We start from the raw sequence: 12,920 nt of genomic DNA, 5'->3' as shown, positions 1-12,920 counted from the left end.
TGTAATCACTGATTCCAGTAATTTAATCTAATAATTGTCACCGCTATTTTGCCTTTCACTCTCAGTGGAATATTAATATTATATTTGCGATATTTCTGTTTATTGTGAATATTGTTTATGAAAGCCAAAGTATGTAGCATACGGTTAATATACTGATCCCTTATGACAAAGGCTGTGTAGTGTTAACGCAATATCCTGTGTCATCAAATACAAGACCTGTACATAGATCTCGCTTCTATAACCGTGATGGCAAATGTATTTTAACAGACATACAGCTGGTTGTCCCTTTCATTCTGGAACAGTAAACTGCCGGGCAAAAAAGGGTTTACCCGTGTTTGATGGTGGCTAAAAATGAAACAAATAAAAATGTTTTTTTTTCGATGTGATGTATTTGATACGAGATCATTATAATATAGCTGTGTTTTGGACCTTAAATTTGCAGTGTTTCGACGACTCTTTTCAGCCTAGTAACATTTGGATAACGTTTGTAATTTCTTCAACAAATCCAATTTCCTTGTGGTTACTTTGTTTTGCCCTGCAGTGTATTTTCATGACACTATTGCCAGTTTTATGGGACTGTGGCACGTTGAGTGAAGAACAACGAAAGTGCAGACTCTTATGCATGGAAAGAGGGAGATATTTGCAGTAATTTAAAATCGTATTGCATGGGTTTAATCGACCGGTGGGCATGCCTTGTGGTTAAAGTGTCCGCTCGTCGCGCAACAGGCCCGAGTTCGCTTCCCTTTTATGGGTACAGTGGGAATATTGCTAATAAGGCCGTGATACCATACTCTCTGATTCAATCACAGACCAGTTAACCCAGGCACGCTACTTTTTTGTAATAAGGGCTCTGTTTTCCAAGTATAACACTCTTCAGAAATATGCAATTGCGTGGTGTGTATATTATAGGTGAGGTGAGGTGAAATGGGGTTTAACGTCGCGTCCAAGATTATTGCACTTATATAGCGACGTGCATGTACGTGTGTGTGTCTGTGTGGCTGCTTGTACTAGTCCGGACTGATGCCGATTTATAGTGCCAGCTCACTGAGATACCATGCCGCAGTTTAACATGAATACCCCACTTAGACACAGTATACTGATTCCGAGCCGACCAGTCCATGTTTAAGCCCCTTAATGACGAGCGCCAGACAGGGTAACAACAAGTACCATCTTTTAACGTCTTTTGGTATGACGCGGTCGGGGATTGAACCCCGGACCTTCCGCTCTCCGGGCTGACGCTCTACCACTTGACAACGGAGGCGGTCGTGTATATTTTATATATATCCATCCATCCATCATCCATCCATCCATCAATCAAACCCATCCATCCATCCATCCATCTATCTAATATTACCCGTGTGTATGTCAGCGTTCCAGGATCCGCCATGAAGTGCCTTGTTGGATGTCTGTGCCTGACGCTCATCTGTTTAACTGCTGTTGGTAAGTATTCGCGTGCTTAGCTACAACATTGTGGGGAACTATACTGAAGTAGATTTACCGCGATCCAGGTGTCCAGGTCACGCATTCTCTGGGAATATATTGATTCCATGCCTCTCTTCATCAAGACAGGAAAAAAACCTTCACAGGAGGTCACGTTGAAACATGAAGGCTCCTCAACACTCTGTACGAACGAGGAAGCATTCGAAGCAGTACTTCTCATTTCTGTATCTCGATAAAGAAAAGAAACGGGCAGTTCAGCATGGATTTGTGGGTATTTTACACCCTGTATTTGTGGGTATTTTAAACCCTGTATTTGTGGGTATTTTACACCCTGTATTTATGGGTACTTTACACCCTGTATTTGTGGGTACTTTACACCCTGTATTTGTGGGTATTTTACACCCTGTATTTATGGGTACTTTACACCCTGTATTTGTGGGTACTTTACACCCTGTATGTGTGGGTACTTTACACCCTGTATTTGTGGGTATTTTACACCCTGTATTTGTGGGTACTTTACACCCTGTATTTTTAGGTACATTACACCCTGTATTTGTGGGTACTTTACACCCTGTATTTATGGGTATTTTACACCCTGAATTTGTGGGTACTTCACGTCCTGTATTTGTGGGTAATTTACACCCTGTATTTGTGGGTATTTTACACCCTGTATTTGTGGGTACTTCACACCCTGTATTTGTGGGTACTTCACACCCTGTATTTATGGGTAATTTACACCCTGTATTTGTGGCTACTTTACACCCTGTATTTTGGGGTACTTTACACCCTGTATTTATGGGTACTTTCCACCCTGTATTTGTGGGTACTTTACACCCTGTATTTGTGGGTATTTTACACCCTGTATTTGTAGGTAATTTACACCCTGTATTTGTGGGTATTTTACACCCTGTATTTGTGGGTACTTCACATCCTGTATTTGTGGGTACTTCACACCCTGTATTTGTGGGTACTTCACACCCTGTATTTGTGGGTATTTTACACCCTGTATTTGTGGGTACTTCACACCCTGTATTTGTGGCTTCTTTACACCCTGTATTTGTGGCTACTTTACACCCTGTATTTATGGGTATTTTACACCCTGTTGCTTCTGTACATCATGACATCTTCGTCCAAAAGGATGTAGGAAGCCAAGGAAGTGTGTTTCGGAATCGGGGTCAGAGGTGGTAAAAAATTACTGAGCATAAAATGCGACAGCCAAGGTTTCGAGTTGACAAAATTAATAATGTGATATAACTGAATTGTTTTAGAAGCTGACATCAAATTGGCTTAAAAAGTCAAAGTTCGTTGAGGATTCATCCAACGTTACCTCTTGCGAATGTTAGTTTGAGAGGTATAAAATCGAAATAAAAAATCTTATTTGAATGACGTTGGAACAATTTACATATGGATGAAGTTATACATTAACGGCCACAACGAAAAATAACCGAGTGTAATATTGTTGTTCAACGTTTCGATGGAATCTATATATAAAGATATCGTATGCACAATTAGCTTTATTTTATGGAGTGACCAAGTAGCCTGTAGGTTATAACTATGTACATTGGATTAGTCGAGATAACAGAATCTCGAAATACCTATTCAATTTATCGCGTGAAAACATGGCCTCAAGACAGTTGTTGAAATACTGTTTGAATCGGCCTCAAGGCCAGCAAACTTCCTCATAAAAAATCTGCATAAAATAGATTTGACTCTTTAACTCCAGCATGCTTTCGTTCCATGTATTTAAATAAAAGCCACAAAATATTTTTCATTTTTCATATTCATCAGAAACGATTCCGACTATATCATGCGCATGTGTTTGTGAATCACTATCAAATAGTGCCGGTACCAGGCTTCCGCGAAAAGATGATCGTATCCTGCCCAACCGGTGGCATCCGTCACAAACACATGCAACGGCAAGTCAATTGTTAACCTGAAAAACCCACTGGAACAGATGGTACACGTCAAATGTTGAATTGCATCGGACATCATTTTTGTCACTGGCGCATCCATTCGTCACCACTTCTAAGCTTCGAAGAAATAAAGATCTGTCCCTAGTGAATATATTGAGGGACTTTAAAGTGCCGTATAATTTTACATAAAATATTTTGTTTTATTTGAAAATTAAAACAAGCGTGGGATTTTCTATCATAATGTTCTATGGGTTACATTGTAACCGTCGGAGAAGGAATATAACCATTCTCAGTCATTCGTCACCACTCGCCCCTTTCCGTCACCTGCAAGAAGACTCGTCCCCCTCTCGATGAATGTTATGTGCGAAAATACGACAAACCAATCAGAATGCGCGTATGATTTCGAGTTCTTTGTGAAATAATCCCTCAGAAATGATTTTTGATTTTACATATGTCTTGCACCTAAAAATATACCCAAGACACAGTTAAATGTGTTCAATCATACTGTATAATTCCGCACGTCCCGATGTCCTTTAGATTGCATCAGAAATATATATAATATATGGGGAAATATATGTGAACCACTACGCAACGAGTTGACAATTTTTTTAGGTATGGCCATTTGCACTAAGACAGAACCTAGTCGCAAAAATGGCCCCGAGAGGGGCACGAGTCGCTATTCGGCTTGTCCCGGAATAACACGAGTTGGTCACGTATGTGGCGCATCAAATTTGGAAATGTCTTCCACATGTCTACCATAAACGTTTTTAATTTTTTTACTGAGGCCTTGAATCAGCAAGGGTTGTTTGAAGCTCTTTGAAATCTTTGTAGAAAGAGCATGGTCGATTTTACCTAGAATATTGCTCGACATAAAGGGAAAGTTGACAATTGGAAAGTTATGGTCACCCCTCCTATCATACAGTCTTGTGGAAAATGTTTTGTCACTCTTAATCTTCATACATAGATTAAAAATGAAACAGATGAAGCGGTCTTACTGGTTACCTTTATTTCTAGGTTAGGTGGCTATATCAGTGGAAGGGAATTGGATATTTTACTGGTATAACACGATATCAAATCATTGACATACATGAAGCTTAATTTAAACTTCTTGGCTAAATTAACCATTTTGACTATCCAGAAATTCTTATTCACTTGCATAGAGAAACAGATAAGCGGGACGGTGAGCGCAATTGGTGCCCAAGGGGATGCCCACTTCTTGCCTTGATGTTTTATCCCCAAATAATAAGGAAATGGATATGGAAATAAGTGTGAACAGGTGAAGAAATAATTTGGTGAATGTGCTTGTGATGGGTTCCATTGGTGGGGCAGGATAACTGGTATCATCACTATTTGATAGTGTTTCGATATGCTCTTTTGATAGTGTAAACAAATACTCATGATAAGAGTCAGAATCGTACAATGCTTTAAGCAGAGAATTCTTATAATTTTGGAATTGTTTTTTTATTATATTCTCATTTCAGAGAGCAAGAAGGTCAAATGCCAACTCTTCATGTTAAAGCGGTCTTTGGTTCACTACGTTTCCAGAGATAGTACCGGGGTTCATATAATGCCCTGTCCACCAGGAACTATCTTCAGCGAAGGGCATTGCGGATGTGTAACCCTGACAAACGGTTAGTTCACCCGTGGAGATCCGGGGTAGAATAGGCCTTTAGCAACACATGCTTGCAGTAAAAGGCGACGATGCTTGTCGTAAGAGGCGACTAACGGGATTGGGTGGTCAGGCCCGCTGACTTAGTTGATGCATGTCATCGTATCCCAATTGCGTGGATTGATACTAATGATGTCAATCACTGGTTTGTCTGGTCAGACTCGATTATTTACAGACCGCCGTCATATAGCTGGAATATTGCTAAATGCGGCGTTTTACAACAAACAAACAAATATCAAAACACCAAAGCTAGGCCTCACGAGGGCATAGGTGGCCCAGATGTCCAAGGAACTGAAATTGATGAGTAGAGTTGCGTCCTTTACGTACCAGACACCTATGAATCTCTGTTCGAGTTGGTGCTTCATCTAAGTGATGGACGCCTAAAACGTCTCTAACAGTTCGGGCTTTCGTCCCACAATGAACTGGACCGCCGTGGTATAACTGAAATAATTTTCAAAGCGGCGTTTAACCCATCTCAGTCACTCACTCGAAACAGGATTATCATAAAGGGAGTGACCTTACGCTAGTGTGTGAGTGACCTTATGATAGTGTGTGTGAGTGGCGTTGTGATAGTTAGAGGGCGACGTTATGATAGTGTGAGAGCGACGTTATGATAGAGGGGTGACGTTATGGTGGAGGGGTGACGTTTGGATAGAAGGATGAGACGTTATGTTGGAGGGGGTGACATTATGATAGAAGGGAGTGACGTTATGTTGGAGGGGGTGACGTTATGATAGAAGGGAGTGACGTTATGATAGCGTGGGAGCGACGGTATGACAGTGTGTGAATGACGTAATGATAGTGGTGTGAAAATACTGTTCGAAGCGGCGTTAAACAAGACTCACTCACTTACCAGTGAATTGTTATTGAAAGCCATTCATGAAAGTCTTTTACTCATTTTGTGCTGCAACATGTTTTGTATACTGTTCAGCTTGATTAAATTACGAAGGAAAACCTATATGCTGAAGTAAGGTTGATATTCCATCAGTTAGCGTGTTACCATCGTAATAAGCAAGAAGTTATACCAAAATAATTATTATTCCTGTTGTCATTACTAGTGAGTGAGTGAGTTGTGTTTACCGCCGCTTTATACAGTATTCCAGTTATATCACGGCGTGTCAGCTTAAAGTGGGAGGAAAGCCCGAAGTGAGACCCACGAGCACGTGGAGCTGACAAACCTAGATACATAATCGGGGCGAACCGGGATTCGAACCCACAATCATAGGTTTCTGACGTGCCCAAGGGACATAACTCTGCACTGCGAATAGCAGCGCCTTAGACGACTGTGCCCTCGTTGTCATTACTATATAAATTAAAACACTATCGTCATATATGATATGATAATAGTTATAACACTTTATAAATATAAATCTCTGTCGTTGATAACTTTAATGTCAAGGCAAATGTTGCAAATCTTGTAGGGGATCACGTTATATAACCAGCAAACGTTCTGCAATTCAAGTACGTCATGGCCTCAGACCACAATTATGTTCTTTCTTTGTAAGTGTGTGTTTATTTCGCTGTACATCTTTCCTATCCAAAAACGTCATGACTGACCTTTGCTCCAACTAGCTGAAATCCATTATGGAAACAAATCTGCTTCATAAGGTGAAATACGTCTCGTGTCTCATGTGAAGTACAGTTTTATAGTCCTAAGTCATACCATCTGTTGGTTTGCAGGATGCGACATGAAACCCTACAGTGGCCGGAAGTACAAGCACTGGATTCATGGAAGGTGGAGGACTCGGTACTGTCCATCAGGCACCACTCTAAACCAGAGCAAGTGCGTCTGTGATCACGCCTGAATAAAACATATTTATCGGATGTCAAGTCCTGTTGTCTCGTTAATATGGAACGTCGACTTTAGAGAATGATCAGACTCGATCATCTGCCGAAACTTATTCCATTCGGCGTAAAAGGCAAAAGAGTGGTGACAATCATATGAACGGATCACTGAAAATTAGTGATGATATCAGGTCTTCAATAAAAGGGTAAGCGTGTCTGCCATACCGATAGCAACCGTCACTCACACAATTTACATAAAAGGTGCAAAACCATTGCCACAGACCGCCTCCGTGGTCTAGTGGTAGAGCGTCCGCCCGGAGAGAGGAAGGTTCGGGGTTCGATCCCCGACCGCGTCATACCAAAAGACGTTAAAAGCTGGTACTTGTTGTTACCCTGTCTGGCGCTCGGCATGAAGGGGCTAAAACAAGGAATGGTCGGCTCGGAGTCAGTATACTGTGTCTGAGTGGGGTATTCATGTTAAACTGCGGCATGGTATCTCAGTGTGCTCGCCCTATAAATCGGCATCAGTCCGGACTAGTACAAGAAGCCACACAAACACACACACGTACTTGCACGTCGCTATATAAGTGCAATAGTCTTGGGCGTGACGTTAAACCCCATTTCACCTCACCTCACACCATTGCCACAAGAAAATGAACATGGGCCTTTGAATCATTATGAAATGTGATTCCAGGTGTTCGCGTAAATGTGAGTGTACCGTACAACACTGATGGCACCCTTCACAAACGCATGCAAAGGCAAAGTCAATTGTTCAACTTAAAACACTAAAACATATCGTACACGTCAAAATGGTTCAGGTCACAAAAAGGAATAGCATCGGACATACGTCAGACTGAAAATGTCCCCCACATGTCCAACATTAAACGTTTTGAAAGCTTTACTGAGGCCTTGAATGTCGTGATCTTGATCAAACAACTTTTGAGCAAGAGTCGCATGCATCTTAACTGACTGTAAAAGTTCAGTTCCACCCTAAGGAGCTATATTTTGGCTGGCCTAACAGGTCTATGCATGGTACAAACAAAATCCCGAAACGATATCGACATCCGGTTCATAAACAACACGGAATTTTGTTTGAAGCAAATGCATGTGATATGAGAGATGAAATCTGATTGGTCCGACATGCATAGAAGGGACATAAATCGTAATTGCCACAGGTGGCGCTACGATCGAGCACACAAATTCCATCATAGTCCGACAAGGGTGGAAACTGGACTGTTAAAGTCAGATAACTCCCTTGCTTCGGGAAGATGGAGTCCCATAAATCTCCTTGAAATATTGATGGAATTTGTTTGTCTGTTATGTTGTTTAACGCCGCACTCAGCAATATTCCAGCTGTAAGAAGGCGGTCTGTAAATAATCGAGTCTGGACCAGACAATCCAGTGATTGACATCATGAGCAATTCAAGTGATGGACCATAAATAGGTCACAGGATTTACAGCAATCACTGATTTGTTAAACAATCGCGTCTTGACCAGAATCCAGCGATCGTTACAAAAAATCCAATAATCTATAAATGGAAATTGCATGGTTGCAACGAGACTTGTTATACCAATGAATGCAACCAAAAGGAGTACAGCCTCTTGGTGGAAACCATCGACTATCCACAATAATCTATACTTGTGGTAAGAGGCAACAAAATCGATGGGTTCGTCAGGCTCGATGATTTAGTTTATTGCAGGGCATACGTGCCCCGATGGACTGGATCGTTGCTCAATATACATGACAGTCGTAATATCAATGACAGACAGAGAAACTCATGAATTGTTTACACACAGGGACATGTTTACTTATACCATGTTCTTTGATCAAACAATTAATGTAGTGATGCTTACATATAATGGTTATGTTATTTGAGGCCTTGTCAGAGGGAACAACCACAAACGTTTCATGTAGGGCAGCCAGACTTTGGATGACAGCTGGCTGGGTATATTCAGTTTGTGCACTTGGTTTGAAGACTTGGTTAAATTGATTTCACACAGGTGTAAGTTTACATAGAAGTTAGATACTTATGAAGTGTATAATTCCTTGTTTAACGAAGGGGAAAGAACATTTGATCTGTTTAGGGTTTTGCTGATTATCAAAATACACGTGGTAATTCACCTTTCATTGTGTGTTCAATGTAGAGCAAGATTACCTGAAACCGGCTAAATTGAAATTTGAAGCGGAGTGTATATTTATCTCGATTCCACCATGACAAGATTAAATATTCAATCATTGAAAAAAGCGGAAAAAGATCAATAAAAAGCGGTTATTTTGCTTTGAAATTGTATGTGCGGAACAACTGCGTTACATCGGAACAATTCATAAGTAAGATGTGTCTACGGCACAGTAATACATTTAGACAATTTCTGCGTCATCCTCCATAACTGAAAAGGGGCGGTCGGGTACCTAGTGGTTAAGCGTTCGCTCGTCACGTCGAAAAGCCGGGTTCGATTCCCGACATGGGTACAATGTGTGAAGCCCATTTCTGGTGTCTCTCCCCCTACCCCAACTGAAACTAATTCTTGCATTTTCTTGTAGCAAAGTAGTGGCCCTGCTATCGGAAAGAATGAATTGCCACGTGTTTTTTGATAACGAGGAAAGCTCTAAACACACCACAGGTTCTTTCCCATTTGTCACTCGAATATATACAATAGTGAGTGAGTGAGTATGGTTTTAGGCCGCTTTTAGCAATATTCTAGCAATATCACGGCGGGGGACACCAGAAATGGGCTTCACACATTGTACCCATGCCGGGAATCGAACCCGGGTCTTCGGCGTGACGAGCGAGCGCTTTAACCACTAGGCTACCCGACCGCCCCGATATATACAATAACATCTTCATGCGAATATTTTAACTTCTTGTGTATGAGATAGTCGTGTTTTCGGGCACAATATAAACGATAAGTGATATTTACTCAGATGAAATGTAGAAGTTGTCACGTAATATAAGTACCAAGATGTATATCTACCAAATAGATCAAAAGAACATGATAAATTTTAAACATGCCCCATAAGCTGGTGAGTCAGTGCGACGGATCTTATTAAGTGAATGTTGTTTACTCGTCAGCCAGTAAAATTCACTGTTGTGGCCCAGTCGTCTAATGCGCCACGATTCGCACGCCAGAAACCTATGATTGTGGATTCGAATTCCGGTTCTCCCCGATTATGTTTCTAGGTTTGTCAGCACCATACCCGTGCCCGTGGGTTTCACCGAAGTGGTAAACGTCTGAGACCTGCATCATTTCGGACTTTCCCCTCACATGAAGCTGACACGCCGTGATATAACTGGAATACTGTTAAAAGCGGCGTTAAACCCAACTCACTCACTCACTCATTATTCACTGTTGTCTGTAATTAATCGAGGCATTCAAGTACCAGATGAAGATGAATGGTGACCATGTTCGGGTGCTTGACTCCGGGGAGTTTCTTAGGCTTTGGTTCTGCCCACACTGAAGCACATGTAACACACGTGGCGTCTCAGTTGGCAGATATGGTAATGTGACTGTTAACCTTCTAGCGCCTCACAGGCCGCTTGGACTGTATTCTTCCCAGGGAGTTGCGAATGAAATTCAAGTGTACGCTGATCCAGTGACAGGGGTAATAATAATCTCTATCATGTACTGAGTGCATTTGAGCAGTTATTAATTGGAAAGTGCGCTTTTCTAATTTTTGTAATAACATGGTTTGAGCAACATAGGTACATACCTCATGGTTTTGACTCAGTGATATTGGCGAAAACATCTATTTAGGTATTAAGGTGTACCCATATTAAATCAAAACTAAAGCTGTAATTTTTGTGTGTTACTGATCAACACCTATTCAACCAGTTGAAACAAATAACTGTTTTCCTCCATAACTGATACTTTTGAATGTGCTACTTACTTCATATTACGTCATAAATCTTAAGGTATAGCCATATTCATGTCCAAAGAGGCAATGCAGATACATCTGTTCTAAAGCCATGTTTATTGTGGGACTAAACGTTCTGTAGCTGAGACAATCGAAAACCAAAAAGAGTTTCTTTCAGATGGAGAGGACCAGCGCAGGACCTGAATGTTGTTGTATACGTATGCTGTTGTCGACATGTGGTCTGGCATAATACAGAATTGTATCCATGTACTGTTGTACAGTTACGTTAACCTGAACGTCAACAAGGGTGTTCATACCACTGTGCGAGATTGCTGCCCACACCATCAACCTACCTCCGCCAAATCTATCGATATGCAGTTTGGCTCGCACACCTGACATCTCATATCTACCTGACGAAGCAAAACGTCGTTTTGAAGTACACGGTCTCTGCATCGCAAGTGAGGCCACTGAATTCGTAGTTGACATTGTTGGTCCGTCAAAAGTACGCCGTCTGGCGTGTACTTTCCACCATTCCTCCATGTCATTTACGTTTGCAGGACAGTTAATGTTCTCAAAAACACCCCTTTCCAATTTCAGAATAAGGTTGCCATAATTTTCCCAGTTGGATCTGGATTGGTCTTTGGATCCCCGTCATGAACCCACGCCTCATCACACGTTAGCAACATGATACAAAACCTTTTTTCCATCCGAGTTGTAGAGTTCAAGGAGCTATTAGCTGCACTACATCCTTTGATAAAAAAATATTTTGCAGATTAAATACTCATCTTGCTGACACCTTAGAAATACAAAGATGCTGGTGAATGACAGATCCTCTATTCAACAGCAGCTATAATTTCAGGGCTGTCACCTTGGGTATCCTCGAAGGACCCACTAGCTAACATTTTTTTAAACTGTCCAGCATCATTCCGTATCATCTTGACTATTCGATCATGTAGTTCTGTCGCTTTCCACCCATTTGGCCTAAAACGTTATGCCTGGCCTGTGCTCCATTTGCTGAAATCCATTTTGAAGACACCACTGGTTCTTATAGTCAACGGGGCGGTCGGGTAGCCGAGTGGTTAAAGCGTTCGCTCGTCACGCTGAGGACCTGGGTTCGATTCCCGACATTGGTACAATGTGTGAAGCCCATTTCTGGTGTCCCCCGCCGTGATATTGCTAGAATATTGCTAAAAGCGGCGTAAAACCAAACTCACTCACAATCGCATCTTATGTTAAGTACAGTTACATATATAAGTACAAATATATCTGAGAAAGCATTCAAACTGGGCACAATGTTCTCCTTTTCCCGGCAGGATTATATGTTCGGGATGTAAACCGCGGTCTTGAGCACGGCCACCATATCAGCCGAATGGTTCTCCATCGCAGGTAAGGCCATACATTTTGGCCACGATATCACCGAATTCGTAGTCGACGATGTTGGTCCGTCAAAATGACGCCGTCTGGCTCGAATGCCTGCTTTACGGCGTCTGAGCTGATGTCCTACGCATACTTTGTAAGGTGTAGAGGTTGCTGTTGTGATTCTTTGCCTCGGATGACGAACCCGGGTGTGGCAGTTCTGGGCCATCGTGGTCACACTTGGTCTACTGGCTCATGAAAAGTTATTCGTTGTTCTTTGTTAACTCGCTTCGGCCGACGTTCATTCACTTGTTTTCAGCGACCATATGCTGGGGAATTATAAATTTTATCCCTGATAAATATTTTTTCATGCTAACCAACTAACCAACAGCTCTTGTTCCATTGTTTGGATGGCGTCACCATATTTTATGAGGTCATTGTAATATTTTGAGAGGCCGTTGCAATAACGGCTTGACTGGTGATCTGATTCCATTTTCGTACAAGATAATGGATGATAAAAAGAATGCCTAAAAACGAGTCAATACTGGCAATTCACGTAAATATACATAAATATTCATCGTAGCAAGTCCAGTGTTCTCAGATGTTTTCTACATGTATTCTAAAGATGTCACGTTCAGACAACTTATTCCTTGTCGAAATGTACGAAAGCCTATAAGGGCCAAATTCATTGATAACATGTTTTATGTAAAAGTTGTAATTACAAGTTGTAAAGGTGTATTTACAAGTTTCTAAAGGTGTAATTACAACTTGTAAAGGTGTAATTACAAGTTTAAAAAGTTGTTATTACAAATTTAACCATTGAACTGCTTATAAATTCAGAATAAGGGGCAAATGAACATATCTTGGAGGGAGGACGTCTGTCAAATGGTATCAAGAAACAGAT

The 12,920-nt window shown here is 41.3% G+C and overlaps 1 protein-coding gene across 1 annotated transcript; it reads left to right on the top strand.

Annotated features, from left to right (window-relative positions):
* Nucleotides 1-1,385: 1,385 nt before the first annotated feature.
* Nucleotides 1,386-6,827, top strand: LOC139465050 (uncharacterized protein 7). Its single transcript, XM_071246744.1, has 3 exons — nucleotides 1,386-1,440; nucleotides 4,835-4,984; nucleotides 6,703-6,827. Exons 1-3 carry the CDS (start codon nucleotides 1,386-1,388, stop codon nucleotides 6,825-6,827), a joined length of 330 nt encoding a protein of 109 aa, XP_071102845.1.
* Nucleotides 6,828-12,920: the final 6,093 nt, after the last annotated feature.

This window comes from Haliotis cracherodii, unplaced genomic scaffold, assembly GCF_022045235.1.
Source record: "Haliotis cracherodii isolate W230 unplaced genomic scaffold, xgHalCrac1.p SCAF_17, whole genome shotgun sequence".
NCBI lineage: Eukaryota > Metazoa > Mollusca > Gastropoda > Lepetellida > Haliotidae > Haliotis > Haliotis cracherodii.
The sequence above is the reverse complement of the archived record's forward strand: the minus strand, read 5'-3'. Positions and strand labels throughout refer to the sequence as shown.